The sequence below is a fragment of the Colletotrichum jinshuiense genome, chromosome 14 (assembly GCF_051148585.1).
Source record: "Colletotrichum jinshuiense chromosome 14, complete sequence".
In the NCBI taxonomy this organism is placed as follows: Eukaryota; Fungi; Ascomycota; class Sordariomycetes; order Glomerellales; family Glomerellaceae; genus Colletotrichum; species Colletotrichum jinshuiense.
In genome coordinates this window covers 47,101-72,940 of record NC_139307.1, presented here as the reverse complement: position 1 = coordinate 72,940, position 25,840 = coordinate 47,101, and the positions used below count along the sequence as shown (strand labels likewise).

The window sequence follows — 25,840 nt, the reverse complement described above, 5'->3', positions numbered from 1 at the left end:
CGACACCGGGTGGCCAATACGTCGTCATACTACAAAGATTACGCTGTGCTTCCACTGATATTTCTACATGACTCTTCGTCTTCGGCCAAGAATGTCAATAGTACATTCGAATTGACAGTCTTACAACCGGTTCTTAAATGCAACGGTCTTTCCTAAGAAAATATCGTCACTAGCTACGTTATACGTACTTAGTCGGCTGGAAGGATATGAGCGATAGTCATATTTCAGGATGACCTCGTCACCCTGAATATAAATGTTCCACCCGGGTGTTCCTCCAATACAACTAACAATAGATTGATAACTACCGACCTAATCCTTCTAGTCGTTAGCCTCGCAGTAGGCAACTGTTACTAGTTATCTACCTACCTCGACACCTCCGGCGACGCTGGAAGCCGCCTATTCACTTCTAGACCATACCGCAACTTCATCATTATGTCTACTAACGAGAAGGCTATCTAGAAGGCGAATCCTAGTACCTAGTAGTATATTAAGTCCAGATTTATCGAGAAGTATGGTACACGTTATAATGATTTCCGACCCTTAAGATTTCCAACCCTGAGATTTCTAACTATCGAGATTTTACACTCTCTAGATTTCTAACACCTAGTCTTCCGACCCTTAAGATTTCCAACTTCTAGTCTTCTAACCTCAAGATTTCTAACCCTTGAGATTTCTAACACTAGGATTTCTAACTCTCAAGACTTCTAATATATACCTAGTCTTCCGACCTCAAGAATTCCGACCCTCCGGATTGCACTCGCAGACAAGACGCTGCTGCCGCTAAGGGAATCTTGACAACTCTTCGCAACTCTTCCGGCGTCAAATATTCAACGAAGCCATTACATTATTTCCTGGCAAACCCTTCTGTGCGCGACAGATCCTGTAGATTTGAGAGTCTATGATGACAAGCAGAGCTCCTTCGGCGAGACCGGCCGGCATGCCGAGTATTCCCTCCTCCATTACAAGGATTCTTGATCGTCTTACTAATATTCTGGGTTCGTCCATTGCAGTCAGACTTTCAGACAACAATGTCGAGGATTCCGGTCATGGCACATCGGCGGATGGAGAACCCATGGTCGTGCTTAGCGAGACTGCGCATCCTTCTCTAGCCGCAGGCATGCCTGCCCTCACCCCCGACGAAGATGCCGGGCCCGATGTCATTAAAGATGATGATGTCCATTTGGAATCCGTACAAGACGACGTGGCCTAGAAAGACACCGGATCTGACGACAACGCATTCCATGACACCGCGGCCGAGTACACCACTCCACCCGACCAGACGCAGCCGGAGGACATGTCCAATGGAAATAGTCCTTGTGGTGAGGTGTCGCCGAAAAGCCTCGGTGCTAAAAATTCCCGTCCTAGCGGATTTCGAAAGCGCGATGCACAAGAAGCCAAAGACGAAGAAGTCGAAGATGAAGACAACCTGGAGGGCCTCACGAAACAATCATGGGAGATTCTTGATATCGTCGACCACGATGTTGACCCCGAAGAACCGACCCGAATCATCTTCCAATGTCTCTGGAATTTGGGTACCTCTGAATCCAGTATGACCTGGGAGCCCGAGTGCGTTGTTCAGGCCGACGCTCCTCTTGTTTGGGAGCGCTATACTGCACGCAGAAACCACCGAGTCGTCCTCAGCCCTAATCTGCAGGACCAATGGCATATCCTCGGCATCAATTCACACCAGTGCACCAGCAACCAAAGGAAGACCGTTGTTACCCTTAACGTTTCCTGGGTCGGGTCCACGGAGGATTCTGATGTCACGGAAGCCTATGTCAAGAACAATAGCCCGCTGATTCTCGAAGAGTATTGGGATCGCCTGGGGGGCCGGATGGAGGCCTTGAATCTCACAAATCAGGGCTGATCCCGTCAACCTGGCCTCCTTCTGTCTCTGGGTCGACGAACGGCTGTAACCACTATCATCGCCCACAACGTCGGCATTCACGATGTAGTCCCCAGGACTGACTCCAGCGCACCTGTCCGACGTCTGCCGTCGACATTCTCGCCTACCACTAAGAACCTGCCGACAAGTCGACCGGAATTGCACAAATGTATGAATGATGGATCAAGAGGACGCCCGGGACGTGGAGCATAGTGTAGAGCGGGCGGGTACATGTTCGAATACGAGGATAAGGATTGACGATAGCTTTGTATCTTCTTGCTGTCTTTTCGTGGGGATTTGACCATGGCAAAACCCTGGTGGTTTTTCTCATGTCACTAGAAATACAGCAAATAGCAAATAGTCGAGGAGTGTTTAAGGGACATCATTTCTACACTGATAGATGGAGCTACACAGTCTCGCTGGCTGCTAGATCTAAGAGTGCACCCGTAGTTTCCTCAGGCACTTTTGGTGAGCTACAAACATTCTTGTATACAAGATACCAGTGGTCACATGACATCATGTGCTGTGATGCACGGTAACTTCTGTTTTTTGCTCGTGAATTGAGGACCATAAGGACAAGAATCCAGAATTATGGGGATGTGAGCTGCTTAGATAGGATAAGGTGCCTAACACAAGTCAATTGTGATTCAAATTCACTGCTTATCCCTCCAAGCACCTCATCCCACCTCAACCCGCTCTTTGAGGCTGCCGCGTCCACCAACACAAACAAACACAAATCAACACGTTGCTGGCTTCACAACACTCCTTTTCGCGCTCAACCTAGCGTTGTGCTGATTAACACATCGCCGACGATTACACGCATCAACTAATAACAGCACCGTCCTTCTTAGCCCGCCTACTACAGCCATAAACGCGCAGTAGACCAGGCCGGCGATGTAGGGCTGTTGACAAGTTGCTGCTAGAGAGCAAGAATAATTCATTCTCTACCCGCAGCTTCCTCAGCCTAAGTCCCAATAAGACGAGCCGATTCCCTAGCGACTTAGAACCAGCGATTTCAGAGACGTCAATAGCAACAGCGCCTACAACGATAGACACAACCGCACCACTAATCCTAATCCTAACACCTACCAAGACCTAAATTACAAGAGCCACAACGCTATCTACAACGACGATATAACCAATTACTACCGCACCATCATTAAAGCCGCCTAACACCCCAACGCCGAGTCGCTCCTTGACCTCCCTATCGCCGTCACCAACCTACCCTATCTCAACATCATCCTAGCCAAGAACCAGCCCTCCCGCTTTACCTATAACTACATTATGGGAATCCTAAAGCTGGAGATTACCAAGACCTAGATGCATGTTTCGTGCTCGCAAGGTCTCAACACACTCCTAGAGTAAGCCAAAGATCACATGCTGCAGGTTCTACAGCGCTTGCTAGACTTATAGGATGCCATAAACCCAGCAGTAGCAGTTCACAACCAAATGCCCCTATCAGAAGCAAGGAAAGCTTTTATAATACCACTATCAATGTCATCAGACGCTTGGAGATGGTCTACCCGTTCGCCACCACAACCATCACTATCCCAGACTATTAGATAAAGCAAGCGGACGTAGCGTTTTACAAGCCAACCAGCCAGCCTATTTAGAACCGCCTTCCCTCTATTGTTGGCAAAATTAAATACAACCAAACTGCCAACAACGTAAAGAAGAAGGCTCTCAACCTTTTGTCTAACGTCGGGAACCCACTTCTGGGACACCCCCACATATGGGACAGCCAAGAAATCCACCAACCCAACATCACCACCAATTTCAACCTATTCGTCTATTTCTTCTGCTGCTACCACAATACAGCTGCCATTATCACTAGATAAATCTGATCCGTCTGATCCATTAGTCATACGTTTAATATCCCCAGCTTCCACCTGGGCTTTATATACAGCTTTGATGTTGGCGAACTTCGAATTTAGGCTTTGTTGGACCTTCCTCCTCTTCCTTGCCTGCCTAACCTCAACCTGTTGCTTTAGCACTTGGATCTACTGTAATGCAGCAGCCAACTTATAGTCCTTTTCCTTAAAGGCACGTTTAACCTTACGGAAAAGTAGACGTTGTGTATTACCACCTTCTTGCAGCTGGTTGAATTAATCCAGTTGGCTCTGTAGGTTAACTGTCTTCCTAGGTGTTAACCAGGATACAGCAGACGTATCTACAGCCTAGTTGGGAATAGGCCTGCTATTAACAGCTGTTAGCAGAGTAGTATTAACTGCCTTAGCTGGCGTAGAGATATTCTCAAGCAGTAACAGGCTTAATAGTAGGCAGGCAATCGAGATAGGCTACAACCCTATTGCTTTCCAACTACTCTTAACGTTTTAGCTGGTAAAAGCTGCCTACCTAGCCTTCTAGTAGCAAGATAGAAAGTTCCTCTTACTAACCACTATAGAGTTATTCTAATACTATAGATAACTAAGCTGCTTCCTATAGGCTGCTTTTAGCAGCCTAAATATAGATTAGTCTAGTAGTTAGAGGATGTAAGAGGTATATAGTAGCAGGAAGAACAAGTAGACGTTATACTTATAGTATAAGTATATAAACTCTATTATCTTATAACTATTATATCTATCTAGAATTAACAGCCTAGCTGCTGCTCTTCTATCTACTAGATAGTCTACTAGGTAGGTTAATAGTAGAAAGACCTTTTATAACTACTTAACAGCTGTTAGATCTATAGTCCAGCTATTTTCTATTATAGTAAACTACTAGCTGGTAAATAAAGATAAATCTAGTAGGAACTACTACTATTATACTAACTTCTCCTTATATATTATAAGTAGTAGTAGTAAATTACTAGTTGCTGAAATATACTTAACTAACAAGGTCTAGGCTTATAAACCAGGCTGGGTTTTTTATATAATACGACTTTCAGCAGCTTTAAACACCAGCCTATTAGATCTTCTACCCTTAAGAATACCTATCTTATCTATATTCCAACAGTTAGATGTAGTAATAGCTTTAATCTCTAGAATCTTAAGGTACTAGAACTAAGGCCTAATTATATTAGTTAAAGCTTTATTAACACGTTTAGAATTAATTACTCAGCTTCTTTAGACCTTAATTAAAGGGTTCCTCTTGATAAAAGACTACACCTAGTTTCTTTTAATCGTCTTGTTGCTGCCTTTCAACTAGAGAATCCTCTAGGCGAATTCCTTAAGTTGTTAATATATTAGTAGAAGTCCTAAAGCAGCCTAAATCTAAATCCATTCAGCCAGGTGGTCTTTCTAGGTTGTAGAGAGCTTCTATAGATCTACAAAGGCAATATCTCGAGACTATACTCCTTAGGTCCTATAGTGTAGAGTAGACCGTAAGACACCCTATACTGAGGCAGCTTGGCGTATACTATACCCTTTAGCAATAGCATTAAGGGCCTGGTTGACGTCATCTTCGCTATATTAGCGCATTATATAGTAAACAACAGATGTAGAAGAAATCAGGGTATTCTGTTAGGTATTAGTGGTTGTGATGTTAAATAGGTAGAAGGGAAGATGTTGTTGATGAGGCATTTTTGGCTGTCCCATATATGGGGGTGTCTCAGAAGTGGGTTCCCGACGTTAGTGGTTTTTAGTCTGATGGCAGCAGCTGCATCCGTCATGTCATTATCATCGATATTTCCTATCCGCTAGGCGAATCAGCCACTGTTGGCGTCCTGGCTGTCTCGGATGACAGAGACACCCATAGCGAACTAGTCTAGGTCTATTACAGACGCAAGTTTTATAGTCACAGCGCAGCCACACAGCCCAAAGGCGAGATACAGATCTTTACTTCCAACTTCCTTATAACGGTCAACAGTCTGCCCTGCAAGCTGAGACGCAACTATGCCGGCAATATAACGGGTGAACCAACATGCCTGCATTCCCGTGGGTGAGTCAATTCGCGCTTGAAGTAAGGCGCCTTTCTTTTCCAGCTGCTAATAGAGACGCAGTTTCATTAGGCTCAGCTACACAGCCATCTTATTTAAAGACCTTTAAGACATGCTCCTTAAGGCCTACCGCATCATCCAGCCTATCCCTATCTAAGATGGCGAAACAGCCACTGAAAAAGGCAGTAATTCCACAACAAGAAGCTTGAGATAGAACACACATCAAGCTGGAGATACATTAGCCTTGCTTGTAATGGTTTATAATTTAGAGTAGGTGCTAGGGTTTTAGCACAGGATTACAAGGCTTAAAGGATTTAGTTCCAGATGCACGATGGCATGATGACCAAGGGCGTTTAAGGATTATCTAAAGATACCCAGGGCGGATAGGAATGCATTAATATACATAGCTTGTTCAATAACATAGGAACCTGCAACAACTGATGTCTATTTACTCATGTTTTTGCTTCAGGAAGCAACACAAGCTCACAGGAATCTAACTGTAACCCCATCCTGATCATCACACAACCGATTCAGCATAACTACTAGCAGCTAGCTTACTGTTAGTTGTCATAAAGAGTCTTAATTCATTTGCAACTTCCAAGCATGCCTCAAGGTCCCTAGATAGCCGCACTCTTCATTAAGACAGCAAGACAGCCCGCCCCAAGATCGCAGGGTAGTTAGCCCACAACAGTTAGCGGATCGACATGGCAAGGATCACAAGTGTAGACTGGTGATGTAAGCAATTGGCCTGACTCCCACCTTTCTTTTCACAACTTCAACTATACCTAATACACTCTTTAACACATTTAGTCATAAGTAAATGGGAAAGTCGCCTAAGACACCTTCAACAGCATCGTGTCAAAAATATTAAATCACTATATGCTGCTGCATGGCGGCCAAACTCCTGATACTTAGTTGTCCAGCCTTCCCTCAGCATGGCTCAACTCCTTTACACCAAAGCCTCCAAGGCTACACTAACAATTAAGCACATAAGTTTTCTGCTGGGTTGCCCCCCTCCACTCTAAGTGACCCTAATTAGGAACTCATGTTTAGCTTTAGGAGTGTTATACTGTTTTCCCCTATTAGTTAATACCAAATCTCACAAGTAAGGAGGTCCTAACCTGTAAATAGACGAAACAAGTACACCGCCACCAGGCCTCACACAAGCGCCGCCTAACAGACAACGTGAAATAGCACCAGGATCCCTCACAAGGCTTACTCAAGCTTCATAATACTCTCCTCAAGTCGAAGAGCGCAGCCCTCATTCATAGGAAACTAAGACTCCACACTTTCCTCTTTACAGCACAGGTACCCGGGATCAACACCCCGTAATGCCCTTACGGCCGGCGGGGGGTGGGGGGATGAAACCTCACAATCTATTGTAATAATACCCACATACAACTAAACCAACTAAGCGACAATCTAGGCAGCATTAAATTCAGTCGCAACTTAACGACAAACACAAAGCTGCTACTATAGTAGGGTAGTTCAGGCCTATCCTTAGGGAAGCTGCTAATATTCAACACTATCACGGGACCTCATGAATGAATAGGAGCAAGCAGATATAACAAACGCCGATTCCATTTGCAGGAGACCTTATAGGGCCGCAGCGGCCCTTACGCAGGACTAACAAGCAAACTCGCAAGCTACCACAAGAGGGGATATACCTCTAACGCCGATTCAATTCCAAACCTAGGAGTTCATCCCGAGGCCTCACTGCCGTTCTCAAGGTCCTCCAAGCCTTCCTCATCGTCAATACTCACAAGACCTCCATCGCCCTGCACAGTAGCGGCAGGAGTAACAGCCTCATAACCGCCCGCAAGAGGCGAGGTGTATATCTACCCGTGAGCGAGGCCCGCAAGCGCGCTTGGCGGCACACGCATTAAGCTCTTCCTGCGAATCAGCAAGAATAGACTGCATAGACTCTATTACCTACCCAAGCTTTTGCCCGATGGCGTAGGGGAACAGGCTCTACCGTGCTCTAGTCACATGACTATCTGCTTCTATACTGCACTGTCTCTAACTTCTATCCTTTCCACACTTCTTCTTACGCTCTAGCTCGCTATGCTTATGTGTTATAGTTGAGCGGGCTGCAATGCAGGGTGTCTATCCTGCTGATGGAAACTTAAACAAGCGCCTGACTGTTTCTAGGCTAACTACATTACTTTCCACTGTTCTTACAATACATTGACATGAGATCACTTGAAGCCCGCTGCTCGACAGGCGGCTTGCATGGTCCATTCCCCATGCCCTCCCTGTGTGGCTCTGCACAGCTTGACGGTGCCCCATATTCAATACTCCATGCAAGGGCGAACCATGGGTGCTGTCGTGCATGGACTGATTTGGTGCGACAGGGTTGGATCTTCGAGCCCGAGGGCGCCCGACGGCTGCCGTTGGGGGTGTGGCATGATTCGAAAAAATAGATGGGGTCCACCGCTGTAGGTATCAGCTCCTGCATCGAAGGCACATGTCCCAGAACCTGAGCGGATTACGTATGAAGCTCTGCAGCCCATGTAGGCATTCTTGTGGTATAGTACGGAGATAGCGCAGACAGCATGCTTGAGAGCTAGTCTTTGTTTGAGCTGGAGGTTTGGGGAATGCCTCAAGGGTGTTCGGGCTCGGGTTTGAGAGTTAGAGAGGCATCGGGTGTTGCCGTGTTGCCGATGTGTGTTGTCGGGGTGGCCAGATTAGACTGATGGGTGGCGGTTGAGGGAAAGTGTGGAAAGTTAGCGGTCGGACTTTGCAACCTTTCCTCGTCCTCAATGATACAGAAGTCCGATTCACTGTAGATAGCAATCGGCTGTCTGACATTTCGAGTCCTGGCCGGCCCCGCCCGTATGCCATATTTAAATTGCGGATATTGCCGACTGGAGAACAACCTCGAAGCTCAGATCAGGCGTCGGGAATGCAAGTGGAGGCTTTAAGATGGTGTAGGTGAGAATGTCGTTGTTCAAATGCTTTGAAAGCGCTGCTGAGGAACACTCGGGCCTGATGGCAGCAGGGCGTTGCGAACAGTAGATCATGCCTCGACCACAATGGTAATGCCACCCGCCACCTTCGCTATCTATCACCCAGTAGGGCTCGGTATCGTCGCTCTCTTTGGCTACTCTCTGCCCCTTGCAGGATGCAGGTGTCGCCTTTCACGGCAATGTGGCGGAACTGCGCTGCTGCCTCGAGCTCTGTGATAGCGGGTTGCAACCGGCTGCGGCTGCTGGCTGAAGAGGAAAGGCTGCTCTCGCTCCTCTTTCCGAAACTGTCTGGGAGGCCAGCCATTGGAGCGATCACGTTGTTCAAAAATCTGCAAGTAGCAGTCCAGCCTTTTGACAGTCTGGTGGGGATGGGGGGGTTGAGGCGTCTATCGCGGCGGGTCGAGCTGAATCGGGACTGTCAACAGCCAGGCATGGCTCGCCTGCGAAGATACAGACGACGTTGGTTGCAGGATCTTTCTGGCATGGCGAAATGGTGAAAGCTGCTAGCGAGCAGACGGTGAAGATGGGACGGGCTGGGATGGGATAGGTGGTGTGGTGTGGTTTTGTTCCGATTGGTGGTGTGCGACATAAAGTTACGAGGTGGAAATAGTGTGAGTGCACTCGTGCTTCCCAAGTCTGGAGTGGTGGTGGCAGCGGTTGCCGGTAACATCACCATGTGAGAGCTCACCGGTGCTTACATAATAACAGCTTGGCCTACTGTCAGCGACAGTGTGGCAGCCAGCAAGGCTTGCAATTAAGAGATTGAGCAGGAGAATGTGGGTTGTCGAGGGGTACGTACATGTCCCGCCAGCGCCAAAACCTTGCGAAGATCTTCTCCGACTTTTTTCACGGCCTCTGGTGGCAGCGCCATCCCCGTATCGGCTACTCGCTTCAAAAAATATATCGAGAGGTGCGCCGTACGCTCAAATGGAGACGGTAATGTTGGTGGATTTCTCCTCGTCGTCGTCGTGCCGATTGGCGCCATGTACCTTTTCGCGGGCGTTTTCCGCCTACATCCCAACACGGTCGCGTCGCGCTGGTCTTGTCCTCCTCGGCCCACATGCATCACGGCGCCACTTTGCGACTACCATCCATCGCCCATTCATGATTGGAAATAGCCTCCGAGTCAATCGATTTACTTGTCTCTACAGTCTATGAGGCATCGTTATTCTCTCCACCGCCGACGTCTTCGTCGTCAACAAAAGCAGGCAGCTCCTCCTCCATTGCACCGTCCAACAGTAACATGGCTTCGTCGGCTGCCCTGGCCAGGCCCAACACCTTGGCCTTCTTCTGGCGCTCAGCCTCGAGACACATCTCGGCGACGCGTTTCTTGCGGGCTGCGTCGCTGAAACGCGGCACGATGTCCTGCTCCAATGTTCCCTCCGGTCGGGCCAGGGTGTGCGTCCTCTGATTCCATGCCGCCTTGTCTCTGACCAAGCTAGTATCATGCAATTCCCGGATCCGCCTGAGACCTGCCGTGTAGCCCTCTAAGAGATTTTCCATGCTCGTTTCGGCCTCGGCCCGTTCTCTGAGGGCTCGGTCGGCGTACGTCTCCTTCTCCTCTGCCTTCTGTTTTGTGTCCTTGTCCAGAATTCCCGTGGCCTTCTGCTGAAGCGATTCCAGAACTTCCCTAATCTCGACGTCAGTCGCACCCTCAACGAACCCTGGCTGATCACTGACACCCCCGGCCTGGACGGGGCCAGACGTGTCAGGCAATTTCTCGGAAGCTGATTCCTCCATGCTGTCGAAGAAGTCTTGGATGCCGCTGATCGAGCTCGCGCGGCTGGGAATATCGTCTCCTTCTCGGACGAGGCCGTCGTATTGAAGACTGTCGAAGCCTGCGTCGAACTGCGGGTCGTCCTCTGGGTCAGGTTCTAGTGAGCCTAAGGATACCCGATCCAATTGAAGCACACTGTCGCGACCTCTGCGGGTTTCTGGTGCGGGAGAATAGCTCTGTCGGGGATCAGAAGTGCCGTCAAAAGAGAGTGAGCGAGACGGCCTTGGTGACTGGGTAGCTTTTGGCGAGGCCCGACCGGTGGCGTCTCCGTCGTCGCTGCTGGGTGGCACGTTATCGACGCGGTCGTCGTTGCCAGGTGGGCTGCGGTTTTCTTCCTCGTCTTGCTCCTGATCTTCTGCCTCGTTTTTCTCCTGATCTTTTTCCTGGTCTTCTTCCTCATCTCGTTCCTGATCCCCTTCCTCGCTTCTATCCTGGTATTCGGCCTCGTCTGCCAAAGACTCCTGCTCTTGCGCCCCTGAGACACAGTTCAGTCAGCACAAACCACGCACAGGCGCCACGGGGGTCTTGACAAAATTACCTTGTTGCTTCACGCGAGTGAAGTCTCTGGATATGAATGGATCCTCGAGGTAGTTGTCCGACTTGTTGTGTGTACGTCTGGACTCCAAGAGTTGTTGGAAAAGACCCGGCGCGTCAAAGCCGGCGAGAGACCGCTAGTCTTTCTTCCAGCACTGCGATGATGCGACAGCGTCCTCGCCAAACCAGAGGTAGAGGTAGAAGTGGTGCTCGAGACCGAGATCGCGTGCTGCGCGCGTTCGGTAGCTCTCCTCCTTCTTGGCGGCCGCTACGTTATGGTTCCAGTGATCAGCATACACAATGTCGAGGACGCGAAGCAGCTGGCGGCTGGGCAGGGCGTCTACGGCGTAGGCGGCGAAGGGCTTTCGGTGTCGCCTGGCCCGCGGGGTCCGCGTGAGCTGGGCGCTGAAGGTTTGTCGAAGTTCGGTCCACTGTCTGCGCAGGTACGAGTCGCTTTTGCCAAGGGCGGTCACGATGTTGTTCAAGAGACGGTCGAGTTCTTGGTTGTCGCTGTCGCTGTCGCCGTCGCTATCTTGAATGACGGCGCTCGCACGGGCTTCTCTGGTGGTTGTCGGCATTCCCGGTTGATGGTTTCGTGGACGAACGCAGGGCAATCGGGCGGTGACGGAGCGAAAACTGCAAAAGATGCGCAAAAGAGCGGAAAGAAGAAGAGACTGAACGGCGCATCCGTCAATCCGTTGATCCGTTGCCCGGGTGCTGGCGGGGGAAGGAGGAAGGTGCCTTGGCTAATTTAAGATAAGGTAGGTACGGGGAGGAGCCAAGGTCGGACGGCATACGGGAAGGAGCAGCCAGCCACCTCTGGCGCCGTGCCGAGGCCACTTGGGACTCGGGACTCGGGACTCGGGAATGTCACTGACAACCCGGTCAGGGAAGACGGCAAAAGTTGGTCAGCGTGAACTCGACTTTCCTTGCCTTTACCCGCCGTCTTCATGCTAGGCTGGGGGCAGCCTGGACCAGCCTTCTTCTGAGCGAGAGCCGGTTGGTCTTTGAGATGGGGTTCTCAAGCCGGCGATCCGCTCATAGTTTGCGTCCGGCGTGAACAAGTGAGTGTGTGCGTGACGCTCTGGATTGTTTGGTGCAGCCCGAACGACGACATTATTGCGGATGAAACCGAGTAGAAAAACCAGGCAACCAAGTGGTTATGTACAGACATGCATAGTTTAGGTCGCGCTGTTTGAATATCCGTGCTTATTTGTCCCTCCCTATTTATGGTATTTATTGACGCGCCGCCCCAGTAACAATAGAGTTCTTGCTGTTTAAAATCTCACGCCACCACACCTCGATATGTAACAAACCTACAAAACTTGGCCGTCAACGGCGAACAGGTGTAGTTGCTCGTAATTATTAAGATAAAGGTCAGATCAAAGGCTGATTTTTGTTAATTAGAAACTGTCGTCTAAGAGCCGACAGGTGCCAACGGTCTCTACAACAGCGATTTCGGTCATCACCATCGTCCTAGATTTCTAATCCAAACGATGCAGAAATTCCAACACGCTGCTGTTAACTTTTGGCGACGACTAAACAAAAGCCATCGAAGACACGAGAGAAGCGCATGCGTCTATCGTCAAGCAATGCGCTGTTGCTGCGTCGAGAATATGATTTCGCTGTACGCTGAGTCCTAGTTAGGCGGCCTGCTGTGCTGTAAATAGATTTTGGCGTTAATCTGGCGAAAGATGGGGACTTTTGTATGAAGGGTTTGGCGATTAAATTAGAGACCTAGAAGTGAAGACCTCTAGGAAGATCTCGCAAGAGGCCTAAAAAGAGACCTTGAAAGAGACGTCTCACGCTGAAGCGGCGACGATGAAGTCAAGCCTTTATTTAAAGTCTAGGTCTTCAGTATTTATTCTATCTAGCTAGCACGACAAGTCTTTCTATAACTAACTTATATACTATCTTAGAAATATAATAATCTTAACATACTTATATAGTTTATTTTAGGAACCTATTTTAAGTCCCTCTTATATAATATATATATTTAAAAAATGTAATCTAAATTTAATGTATTACTTAATAAGATATCTAGAGTATAATTAATAGAACTAAAACATGTATTTACTTACTATGTAGTTACTATATAAAGTCTACTAACTAATTAGTCCTATAAATATAAATAATTAGAATAATAGGTAATATAATCTAATATATTAGTATAGGTAGATGTTGTCTACTAGTGTTAAAGAGAGTTTTAAGCGATTAAACAATAAATCCTATAGGGTATAGGTAGAAGAAACGTAAAACTTAGATGTAATATGTTATAGTCTTTCTGTTAGCCGTTCTAGATCTACTAGAAGGGGTAAGACTATTATAGGAACGGGATTAATCCTAGAGGGGTCGTGAGATGTCGTAAATAGAGGGTTAACGTAAATCAGGCAAATAGAGTTGTTGGATTACTCAGCCTGAATACAGGGAGTTAGCCAGCAGCAGCAGCTGGCCGCGGCCGTTGCCGCGGCAGCGGAACCTGGAGATCCAACCTCCGGGCTGGCAATAGTGATATCTTCACTACTGCTGCTGCTGCCAACCTACCTACTCTTCTACACAACACAAGACATATAGAAGAATACAGTACCAGTTTGATCTATTGATTACGTTTGATTACCACCCGTATAGGGAACCTGTGATCCCAATAGAGTAGAAAGGATTAAACAATATAAGTAGTAAAGTAAAAGCTAGATATAAGCAAAGTGATATTTTTAAGGTTAAACCCCCCCTTAGGGGTTCTAGCGTATATCTGTCTAGATACACCTCGGTCACGTGTTCTATCACGTGTCCTATGCCAAGCCTGGTTGACTTAGACGAAAAGACGTTGACATAATGTTCTACTGAACTACTTACAATGCCTTTTTACGCCGCTCGGCCGACGCCGAGAGACTATATCACATAAGCCTATAGGTATTAAAATGCCGTCATAGCTTGAAAACGCTTGAATTTCCATGCTTCCGTTTAAATAGCAAGCCTTGGTTGTAGTTCTGTCCTACATGTAGCTAACAGGCACTCATCCGGCTGAGGAAACACTCCAAGACCGCAACGCAACGCAGAGTCTTGCAATGCCTACTTCTGGGGAACCCAAAGGAAACTGCAATAACCACACCAAGTTGCAGTTAAAAAAGTCTGTTTCTAGCAAAGCTCTTCTCCAGCTTTGGGAATTGGACGGCGGAGACGATACGGTGGCCGAGTCAAACAACCAAAACAAAAATGCCGCGCTGGCCTGCTTAGGGTTAGGGTTAAGTGCGCCATAACCCGTCGCCCGGGACTACTAACCCCCCAACACGAATCGGACTGTATCCTCTCAGGGACGAAATAGAGCAAATCCTGTAAACCCCGGGAGCCGTACCGGATTAGACCGAGCTAAAACACTCGCGGGTCATGTGCGACGAACGCCCCGTGGTCTTGGACGACGCGCCGCCGGGCCGTATTCAACCTGTAGAAAACCCTACAGTTGGGCCGATATGCTGGCTGATGGCCTGTCCAAGCGTGCGAGTCTGATTTATTATTTCCGCTCCCGGCCTGCTGCTGCGTGCGCAGCTGCGAGGCTCGGCATTTCATGCGTCTTGCTCTTGGCCGTCGCTGAGATCATGTGCAAGAAGGCACAGACGGTGAAGTTTACTTTGGAGACGCTCTTCTGGTTCAAAGGGTTCTGTCGAAGATATTTCCGGAACTCTGGTTCTTGCAAAACCGGCAGGAATGACGGAAATAGGTGCCCAGGACGCAGTTGGAAATTGGCACCAGCATCAGGCCCGGCACCCGCTTCACCATCGGCCGTCGTATGCGCCGCTGAAAGAACCGGTTCTATTCCTACCCCGTATTGACACGAGCTTCCATGTGACGGTAAGCCATTTCACGAAGCTCCTGGTGGATGTCATGACACCGCAGGTGGTGGTTGGATTTGCGTCGCAGATGACGCCGATGACAAAGTCCTTGGCCAAGACCATGAGGAACTGGGGCTCCCTCTGTCCCGAGCGGACGCAGAACGTCGGGACGTTTCTCTGGTTGTTAATGCAGTATGCCGACATGCTTGCTATGCTGGACGAGCAGTGGGCGGATGAGTTCGCACGACGGAAGGCCTCGTCGTGGCCAGAGAGACTTTACCGACCCTTGGGCGAATGGCTCGCGCTCGCGCTCAGAGAGAGCGAAATACGTCGTTTCGGACCGAGATGCATAAGAATGACATGTCCATCTTCCACACCCGAGCAGCCCGAGACACCGTGACGAGACATGACCGCAGCGCGAAGCGTTATATCAAGTCTTTCGCGAGCCTCCAGCGACCGCTCTCCAGCATCCTTAAAGTGGCGTGCGCCACTACGTGGCTCAAGAAGCCTCCCAGCCCGCCCTTTGGGATCATTGCCGCCGCCACCACAGACGACGGGACGACACCGATAGGTATATGCCTGGATGAGGCAGACGAGAACATACCGACGCCACGGTGTCGCTGAGGGCGTTGTTCACCGTGGTAAAGGAATCGAGAGCACAGCTTAACAAGATAAAGGGATAACCTGAAAAGGACCAGCTGCTGCTGCTTCGGCAGGTTGACGTGCTGTCCGAGTAAGTCGGCACCCTGGTTCGGACGTCAATGTTGGAGACCGACGCGGATCCTCAAAGATGAGCTGGTTGATGACGTCAAGAGGGTCGCCGCGGTATTGACGGAGGAATTTGAGCACGATTACCACGTCTGATGTGGCCGGCAGCTTTGCGATCTGACGTGGAGCGAATGATGCGTTGTTGATGGCTGTCGGATTTAACCTGTCTGGGATAGTTACGTTGCATCTCAATTCATAGCTGTATTTCAAGACTCTATCTCCCTTCACTCTCTCTCTCTCTCTCTCCGTCATTTTTATGAATCCAAAAGAGGCCCATGGTGGAAGACAGACAGCATGAAGAGGTCTGGCGTGGCGCAAAAGGTTGTCATCCTCGGCTGTATCGTTTCCTTTGACCTCTCCCAGCGCAGACTTCCGACCGCTTCTCCTTAAACTTGCTCTGCTACCCCCACCCTCGGGAGATATTTTTTCTAGACTATTGTCTGAATTTTTTATCCGCAGTTGTCCCAAGGTCGGTAACGTGTCTCCCACCCGCCAGTCGCTGTGTCCCCGAGCCAGACCGCCGTCGACATCATTGCCGTGAAATCCATTGCACCGACTCTGTAAGCGCCGGTCTTCCCGTCAAAATGAAGGGCCCCGTGATCGTCACCTTCGTTTCCTTGTTCGTTGCTCTAGGCATTTGCGTGTACATGCTCTGGTCTCGTGCTGATGCAGCAGTTTCTTCAAGGTATACAACCAGATTCAACCCCACTACCCACGACACGATTCTCAGTAGGTTAGTCCTGCGCATGCTGCCTGCCGTCGGCCCGTCATCTTTTGTGTTTCTGTAGAAGCTGACGCCTAATCCAGGTTCGATATGCAAACTTCAGCGAGACGTCCACAGCAGACACCGGCGCCACCGGACGCTCTACAGCCTCCTTAACGTCAACCGCCGGGCCTCGCGCGTCATAAATCATGGAGGCGCTCTAGCAGGTGCAAGAGGAGCTGACGCCCGGCATATAGATGTACCGGACGCCACTGGACCAGGCGGGCCGGGCCACCGCTGACACCGCTGTGGCGCATCCGCACGAGCGCCTGTCGGCCGTGTACACCGATCCGGCCTTTGTGGGTCTGTAAACGGACCTCAGCCTCGCCAATAGGGCTACCGAAATCTTATAGAAGCTACCGTCGTGGTCACAGTACGACAGCGACGTGCTGTATATATTTCCCGTACTGGCGCAGATCGGGGATACCGAGAGAGAAGCCGGCAACGGGGGTACGTTGTCGTCTAGTGGTGGTGATAGTGGTGATTTAGTCTCCCAGCTTCGTCAGAAGAAGAGGGCCGAGACCTAGGACGGACGTGACTAGCGACTGGAAAGAGACCGGCTACATCTTTAGAACGGTCTGGTCCGCCCTCGACAGCGAAATCTTTGCCAAACGTTGGTTGGACGCCGGGAGAAAGAAAACTAGACGAAGAGTTCTACATACGCGTTCGTGCTCCAGACTGCTTTCCTTGCATGTCCCTCGTTTGCGGCTGAAACCAGCACGGAGGTTCATTGGCGACTAATCGCCCCTTTTCAGGCAAATTTTGAACAGCCTGCGGAACATCTTCACGAATCGCATGGTAGAGCGTCTTCTCGACAAAGATCTGGTCGCTCTTCTGAAGCTTTCTGGTTGCGTTTGTGGGGCTCTTTGGTGAGTATCTGTGAGAGGTAAAATGCTGGCGATGTCGCTGACGGTGTGGTTCTCAAGTTGCGACTTATATACAATAGGCGTATGGTTTTGAGGCCGGCCGAGGTCGCGTAATCCCGTATGTCGGGAGAAGCGACGATTCGCATGTATATAAGATGGCATATGATCAAGGAGAGAAAAGGCTGACATTCCATTTCTACTACAAGAGCCGTAGCTGTCGAGATTTAAGCCTCATTCTTACAACTTCACGGAGCTACGACGCCTTTTCCGCCGTTGCTTGGCCCGCTTCGTATTTAGTCTGGCGCCTTTCCACCTCCCTCTCCATCTCCAACAGCTGCGCGGAGCCCTCGACCGCCGCCTAGTCGGCCGCTGCCTCGGCCTTACTCAGTTCGCTGCGGACGTCGCTCTTGGCGACCCAACGGTCCACCGACCGGCTGATCTCGTGTCGGGCCGTGGCTCGTTGGCGCCGGGAGCCCCACCCCCCGGCGCTCCGCATGTACTGGCTGACGCGCGTGATGTATTCGGCATGGGACGCGTGGGGGCCGGTGCCGGTGTCCGCTGTCACTAGGGTCGAGAAGGTTGCGTGTAATAGAAGAGACGCGGCTGGGGAGCCGACGGTCTGGTTTCGGGCTCAGGCTCGGGCGGGTCATGATGACGACGACATTAACATGCCGTGCCCGCCTCCTCTTGCCCCCGCGCACTGCCGCGTCTAGACGTCATGCCGCAGTCGCAGCACAGTAATCTTGGCCAGCGCCATTCGCCCCTCTTCTTACGAACAAATACGAATTCGTTAAGCAGTCAACCCGTATGAGTATCCCTGTGATACCAACAATTATAGATACCTTGTAAGAAGAGGTATGCTGAGGCGAGCAGAGGCAGAAACCGAGGGACATGAGATGGGTTCTCAGCAGGAAACGGGGGCCAACCTAACAGGCAGCCGGGGCTGCGGTACTGCAGTTAAGTCACAGCCACGTTGTGCATCATACCCTTCTCTCTTCCATGCTCACGGCCACAAAGACGTCTTGATTCCGGCAAGCCGTCCGCCGACGCGGCGGAAGAGCATCTGCGGAAGCCTAGTTACAATGTGCATCAACCACTAAAAGAAGGTCCTATTCTGCGACCGTTTCAATAGAACGGTCGTCCGCCACGTCATGCAGGCCCGCGGCAACGATGGGGTCGGCCGCGTTGGACGTAAGCCGCGCGGCGGAGCTCCGGCAGCATCTATGCGAGGTCAGCGGGCTGGCCGGGTATCCCGATCTCAGGTTGTTCTGTTCCGGTGCACGCTGGGGTTAGCCTGTCCAAAGAATACCGGATGCTGCTTGCAGGTCTTGGGGTTGTTTGAAGATACGAGACCTGTGGAGGAGGAAGGAAGCTGGTGTCTAAGGTAGAATGGCCAGGTAGGGGAAAGGTGTCTTGGTTCGGGATAATATCCGGGAGGATTCCTTGTAGGAGTGGTCTTAGACAACGTTATCGTCGTGAAGCTAGTAGTTCTCTTCACCTTGCAAGAATCCCTGCCCATCAGCTTGTTGTTGGTCCCCAGGTGGCTCGACGCGGGGTTTTTCGCGTCTGGGCTGCTCGATGTTGTCAGCAAAGAAGCGTCGTCGTCGAAGGAGGGGCTGGGAGGATCTGCCGTAATGAGGCCGTCCCCGACAGCACGCTCTAGGGTATCGGGATGCTCAAGGGAAAAAGAAATTGCTTCTGGCATTGTTTTTTGTTGATCATGAGAGACAGACAAGCGAGCCCAAGACACACGCCACGGGAGCAGACGGGATGGGTGATAGGGGGGCAGACTAGACTTACATCTCTTGATCACGCCGCTGATGATTATGGCGGGGTTTAGGAGGGGAGCCTCAGGGATCCCTAGCTTCAGGTTAGCACGCTCGTTGTGGTAGGTGACTACGAGTTGCGGCCGTTAGATGTTCGAACGAACCATGACGAGGCATTAGAGGTTGGCTATATCGTTGCGACCGAAGGCGATGCTGTAGCCGATGCACTCATAGGACAGCACTCCCAAAAGACGGCAGGTTCACAGAAGGTGTTTGCTGCGAGCGAGGCCAGTCGCGGGGTGATCTTATCCTTAGATTTGGCCGCAGCGATGGAGGACGAGTGTTCCTAGAGGCTGGCCGTGGAGATGATGGATGGTGGTACCTGTCTAGAGACCTAGAGGCCGGGGCGTCCGTGTTGGATGCGGACGTGTTTATCAGATCGACGGCAGATGGCGGTAGTTGGTGGTTGGGTTCTAAGAACAGCAAGCGAGGACAATGCCGGGCTGATTTAGCCGACGACGGAACGATCACGTGGCGGGACTTGAAGCGACCCCGGAAGCGACCCGACTTACAGATTAAGTCTTACTAGGGGAAGAAACCGTCTGCAAGATGCAAGTTGCTTACACCGGTCCCGCCTTTTGTTTAACAATTACCCTTTGCCATAGTGAATACGTACGTTTCCTTACCTACACCTATGTCAGTAGGAGCTTTCAGGCACGAGGCCTAGATTCCCTCCCTTAGTTGGCCGGGATGTGGCATTCGTATATACATCTCATTTCAATCCCATCCCTCCCGACCCCCTCTAGTGCATCGTATGCGAACACGACACGCCAACTCCCCCCTCTCCTCCTCACCCCCAAGACTCTAACTTAAACGTATTCTTTAAAATCCCTATAGCAGCTTTCTTTATCACCCGACACGTCTTCTTCATCATGGTACAGCGGTGGCCTAGGCGTTTCCATTTCGATTATGCCGTAGGCGTGGCTGTTGACGAGCCACGCCGGCAAGAACTCGTCGTGATCGCTTCCCTCCACGTACACCAACCACTTAGCTACTGCCTAGGCGGCCATGATACAGACGGCGGCGACGGCAACAAGGGCCTCAAGCCACTTGCGCAGCGCGTCCCGCCCGCGGCGTGCCTGCCAGTCTCCTTTCCTTACATCAACGACTGCTGCCATGCGGAACGGCAGACTGCGTAGTAGACTAGGCGGTAGATGGGGAGGGCGCCGTACCGGTCGTGTTCATATGCGGACCAGTCGGTTAGCTGACTTGTATGGATGGGCAGGCGGTTTGCCGCCGCGTCGGCACGGCTCTCGGCGGGCTGCTCGACGGGCTCCCCGCGGGGCTGGTGTGACACTAGCTGACCGAGTTTGGTGGTGCGCAACGCACACTCGGATTCGGAATGGCATTTGGACTACGACTGAGGGTGTTTGTCAGAGCGGCTGAGCGAGATGGCTCGGCATAGGCCTCTAGCAACTTACAAGGCTGTGCGAGCCGAGCTACTTTTGTTTAGGCTACGACCAGAGCAGTGCTTTTCAGCCGCCAGGGTACCTGACACCAATCCAGCCCCCCATGCCTTCTGTGCTCGTTGCAGAAGGGCCTCAAAGACGCACTGAATCCCGTTCACGTGGCGTAGCCAACCCAACAAGTCGTGAACTGAATGTAGAGAAATGTCAAGCCTGCTTCTTCTTTCAACTATTTAGTCGTTGTAGTTTTTCTGTTTTACGGACATGCCATTGGAATCGAATCCAACACAGCACTCAAGTTCGACATTCCCAGGATGGCTATGTCTCTGAAATGAGCTTTTTGGTTGATCCTGTGGCTGGCTACATCTTCTCTAGACTTGTCGACTCACATTAAATAACAGACGCTGATGCAATCGAGCCATGCGGAATGAATATGAATGGTTTCCGCTTCGAAAGAATTGTCCCTCTCCTTGGCTTGCAGTAGCACCGGACTAAATCCGCAGCAGTCCAACAAAACAAGCAGTTGTATGACCTGCCAAAACCAGTTACGGTCCCTCCGCTGCTGAACTAGGTACTGTCATTGGAAATGGCCACGCCCCCACAGCCCCTTGAGTAATCGACGTTGGAAACTCCACATTCTCCACATGGGCAGACCAGGGTGCTTGTCCTTTAGATACCCCAATAGTCATTCACCACACGAACATGTACCGCAATTTCTTCGCGCCGGAGACTCTGGCGAGATGGTGGCCACTCTCGTTTGAAAGCTGCCTTCGACATACTCGATTTAGTGAGGGGAAACTGGTATCCTTGCGTTAGTCGCTAGCATCATTGGCGGCGGCGGGGGTGCTAAGTGGTCGAACCCACGGCCAACCTAGATGGGCCACTTTTCATTACCGTCCTTGTGCTGTGGACTCTGCCCCAATTGCCTCAAGGAATACGGTAGGAGCCCTTGCCGCGTGGCAAGCCGGAAGTTCAAAGAGCTTGCAACACAAGACCTGCAGGGGCAGATGCCAACCTGGCCCACCAATATCGATACGATGGGACATCCTGTGCAGAACCATAACCCCCTGGAAGCCTAGCGCCAGAGTCTCGTCATGCAGCCGTAGCAGCGAGATTTATAAATTCTCTCCGAATCCGTCTTCGTCACAATTTCGCATGCATCGACATCTAACGAGAACAAACGGGCGGCAACGAGCAGCAACAGTTCTCCACATTGGCAGCTGTTCACCCTGTAATCTTTGACGCTGTTTTTTTGGCGACCATCATGTCTGCGCGGACTGTTAGTTTCTTGGGCATCCTGTCCCTTGTAGCAGCAATCGCCAACCCTATCAACTCTGCCACTAAAGTTATCGAGAGAGACATCGTCATTCTCGGAGGCGGCGCTTCTGGCTCCCACATCGCAGTCAGACTCCGCGAGGACTTGAATAAAACAATTGCCGTTGTGGAGAAGAAAACCCATCTTGTATGTTCCTTTTCAACCCGCCCACAAGTTTAACCTGAGAATAACAGCGGAGATAGGGAGGTCATGTCTCAACGTATGACGACCCCGAGACCGGCAAGCCCTACGACGTTGGCGTTTACTCGTATACCGACTATCCAGGAGCCCGAGAGTTCTTCAGACGCTTTCAAATTCCGGTCCAGGACCCCGTTCGTCTTCCTTTGACAACCACTTACGTCAACTTCGATGATGGCAAACTTGTAAACTATTCGGCTCCTACCTACAATGCTACCCAAGCCGGCCTTGCCAGGTATCTTACGCTTTGCGAGGAGTATGAGGAGTTTCTCCTCCCCTCATATACAAAGTTCCCCACGTCCGGCGTCGACATTCCAGAGGACTTGACCCTTAGGTTCGCCGACTTTGTCCAGAAGCACCAGCTCGAGGCTGCTGTTCCTCGTATCTTCCAAGTCACAGGCTTGGGAATGGGCAACCTCGGTGACCAAACGACTCTGTATGTCATGCAGGCCTTTGGAGCCCCCATCACCCGCTCGCTATTGGGACTCATTGGATCCTTCGTGCCCGTCTCCCTCAGGAACCAGGATATCTATGACGCTATTGCTGAGCAGCTCGGTGACGATGTCCTTTACTCCTCGACGGCTGTCAAGACTGCTCGCACGGATGAAGGTGTTGAAGTCCTCGTTAAGGGCGCCAACAACACACGCACTCTCATCCGCGCCAAGAAGCTAATTATTTCCTTTGAGCCTACTATCGACAACCTGAACGGCATCGACCTTGACGAGCAAGAGACTTCGGTCTTCGAAAAGTGGAAGTGGTCTACAGTCTATGCCGGTGTTGTGTCTCACCCATCTCTCCACGACGGCTCTGCATACACCAACACCAACCCTACCAATTGGCTTTCTCTCCCTCGCACCCCATTTGTCGATGGATTTTCCAGTCTCGGGGCCGGTAACTTCAGAGTTCTCGTTTCCGCAGAGGGAAACCTTGACAGCTGCGCCGCCCAGAAGCTAGTCACGAAGTCCTTCAAGCTACTCTCCGCCGCCGGCACCAATGCCAGTCTGGACAATCAGCGTCCGAACATTAAGTACTGGGCTAACCACGGCGAAATGCATCTTCACGTAGATCCATCAGAGCTCAAGGCCGGCTTTATACCCAACCTCTATGCCTTGCAAGGACGCCGGAGTACCTACTTCACTGGTGGTGCCTGGACTGCGCAATTCTCGACTATCTTGTGGGAATACAACAACCAGTTTGTGTTGCCGAAACTGCTAGCAGAGTTCTCGGCCAGTGATTCCGCGCTAGACGTCAACTGAGAAGACGGATGGCAAGAAAAGCGTAAGCGAGAACGCAATCAAAACAGCCATGAGAGTCACTTCCTCCTGTAGCATATATTCAGCATACGTTTTTCACGCCCTTATGTTTTGTCTACACGTAATATTTGACTTTCACAATCAATTAAATCTCAGTAAGACGCAAATTTAGCGATCGTAGAGATAGACCTTTTCCAGTAGACGATAAGCTCACTCAGCAGAGGATCTTCCACATGACCCCTCTCCCCGCAGCAGATACCGCCCGATTCAAAATTACTGATATTAACATATCCAATTGATCATCCTGCGTTGCTACTTAGTACTCTCTGCCTTTCGGCACTATGGCGCTGTGAGGGTTTAGGCACACATGACATTGGAAGCGGTGTCCATATCTATCCCATTCAAGCACCTGCCATTCGAGGCTCCATCCTCACTGCGGCCAGCAGACTGTTGCATAACCATGCCATTCCCCTTGACACCAAAGCCTTTCATCGAAATGGCGTCAGAGTGGAATCGAAATCTAGCCCGAAAGTGCGGCCCCATTTCCATTGCATCTTCGTGCCTACACAAACGTGAGCGCCAGGTTGCATTGGAGTTGGATCTTGCCCCACTGGACCACAGGTACTTGAGTTCGCAAGAGGTTCGATCGCCCGATTATTTCGCGTATGAGTTTCAGCAGGGCTTTTTTCCAAAAACTTGTCTTATTGCGAATGAAAAATCGAGCGGCGTGAAAACCAATCAAGCAACTTCATCAATACGTCATTTGCACTAATTGGTCATATTGTAAGTTACTGGTTTTCTTACTGCACAGTCACATCTATGGTTTTAAGGATGCCGTTCGCCGCAACCGGTCGGTCGCCTTGCAAGATCCCCTCCTCGCTACCCGATCTCTCGTCGGAATTGTACACATAGAACGCGCTGGTGGCCACTTTTGCCACCCCAGGGTTGGTTGAAGCGCGATCGCTGTCCTGGTCACCAAGTGCCCGTTCATCGAGCTCGTACGGATGATCCCCGTCAAATGGACCCGTGCCACTGCACACAGTACGGCGATATTTATCACGCACCGCCGTCCCGTTCTTTTGCGACGGGCTGTCACCCTCGTTTCTGTAATTATCATGCGAGGTAAGTCGCAGGATTTTAGCAAGGAGTGGTCGTAGGGCGGGCGCGCAAGCCGCAATAATACCCATCTGGATCTGCAGACTATTGGTGGTTAGTTGGGGGCGACCACGGAATGCTGTTGAAGTGGGCGACTTACAATCCCCAAACGAAAATGTGATAATGAAACGTCTTGTCAATGTCCGACCCAAAGGCAATTTGGTAAACAGCCTTGATAATTCCCATAACGACGGCACTAAATCACGATATCAGCTTTTGCATCTGCACAAGTTTTGAGCGAGGTTCTACAAACAGGTAGCCGAGGCTCAAGATCCCAATGACATAGAGTCGAAGCTTGAGCTTCATTTGCAAGTTCCATACGACTGGAACCGGAAGAGTAGCCAGGACGACGTCCGTAAAGATATTGAGGGCTGGTGTGTAGGTCAGTAAACTATTCATTACCTGCACCCATTTCAGAACTCAACCGACATGTGTTAAGTACGCCCAACCTAATAAACATACCCAAGGGCATGCAGACTGGCTTAGTGCTCTTGTCCCAGTACCCCGACATCGGTTGGCAATTGAGAAAAAATGGAAACATTCCTCCGACACAGTATAAAACTGTCAGACCTGTTCTTTTTATTCAGTATCCTGTGCTAGGTTCTTTTTCGTCGAACACGGCATTCTCTTGCTATTCAGAGCCACATACCGATGATTGACCACAACGACCATTGGTACCATCTGCTCGGGCTGAGTCGAAGCAAGTTCAAAGCAATTGAAACTTTGAGGAACATCATACCAGCGGCCGACGACACGATCACCGAAAAAAACGCAGCATGTTGGAACTTGACGTAGTCGGCCGGATCGATCGTTTGGTAGTGTTTGCCGAGGCCGTACTGCGCTTGAATAACGAAGACGACCCAGCCGCCACCTACAGAGCAAATCTGAAGAGCAAAAGTTAGCTTAATACACTTCGGCTAGAACAAGAAAATCAGCTTACCGCCGTCGGGATCATCATCCAATCATCCATCCGAGGCGCCTTGATGACCCATACTCTGGTGTATAATCTTGCTCCAACACAGCCTAGAGCCAAGAAATTGAAGATTGTTACAACGGCCAAGATCTGAGTAGTGTTACTTTCCGCCGCCCATTCTTCGTTTGTGGGTGCAGCTGTCGTGTTGAGATTTGCCATGATTGTCGTTACTGTCGGAGGTAACAGGGAGTCTTTTGAAAACAGCGCCCGCGAATACGATCGGCTTGGACTATATTCGATGATCTGTGGTAAGCCGGAATGGCTTCAGCTCTGGGAAGGCAACCAACTCACCAAGTTTTAGAAACATGGAAACCCAGCAGCGAGACGGAATACACGTGTTGAACGAATTTTGAGGTGACGATGCCAGCAAACTGCGGTTTAATACTTGCCACTGGGCTGCTTCACAAAACGAAAGGGACGGCTTTTTCGTGTTGCCCTCCGAGCCATA

General features: G+C 50.5%; 4 protein-coding genes across 4 annotated transcripts; 2 read left to right on the top strand and 2 right to left on the bottom strand.

Annotated features, from left to right (window-relative positions):
• Positions 1-937: 937 nt before the first annotated feature.
• On the top strand, positions 938-1,867 carry EsH8_XIV_000006 (uncharacterized protein; the record flags this gene model as incomplete). Its single annotated transcript, XM_083273867.1, has 2 exons — positions 938-1,156; positions 1,211-1,867. The coding sequence occupies 2 exons, from the start codon at positions 938-940 to the stop codon at positions 1,865-1,867; spliced, it is 876 nt and encodes a 291-aa protein (XP_083120532.1).
• Positions 1,868-9,883: 8,016 nt separating this feature from the next.
• Positions 9,884-11,620, bottom strand: EsH8_XIV_000005 (uncharacterized protein; the record flags this gene model as incomplete). Its single annotated transcript, XM_083273866.1, has 3 exons — positions 9,884-10,983; positions 11,047-11,107; positions 11,213-11,620. 3 exons carry the CDS (start codon positions 11,618-11,620, stop codon positions 9,884-9,886), a joined length of 1,569 nt encoding a protein of 522 aa, XP_083120531.1.
• Positions 11,621-21,762: 10,142 nt separating this feature from the next.
• EsH8_XIV_000004 (flavin monoamine oxidase family protein) lies at positions 21,763-23,267 on the top strand (the record flags this gene model as incomplete). Its single annotated transcript, XM_083273865.1, has 2 exons — positions 21,763-21,960; positions 22,017-23,267. The coding sequence occupies 2 exons, from the start codon at positions 21,763-21,765 to the stop codon at positions 23,265-23,267; spliced, it is 1,449 nt and encodes a 482-aa protein (XP_083120530.1).
• A 797-nt stretch (positions 23,268-24,064) lies between these two features.
• EsH8_XIV_000003 (uncharacterized protein) lies at positions 24,065-25,551 on the bottom strand (the record flags this gene model as incomplete). The annotated part of the gene is made up of 6 exons (XM_083273864.1): positions 24,065-24,464; positions 24,520-24,615; positions 24,673-24,790; positions 24,849-24,989; positions 25,069-25,303; positions 25,360-25,551. The coding sequence occupies 6 exons, from the start codon at positions 25,549-25,551 to the stop codon at positions 24,065-24,067; spliced, it is 1,182 nt and encodes a 393-aa protein (XP_083120529.1).
• Positions 25,552-25,840: the final 289 nt, after the last annotated feature.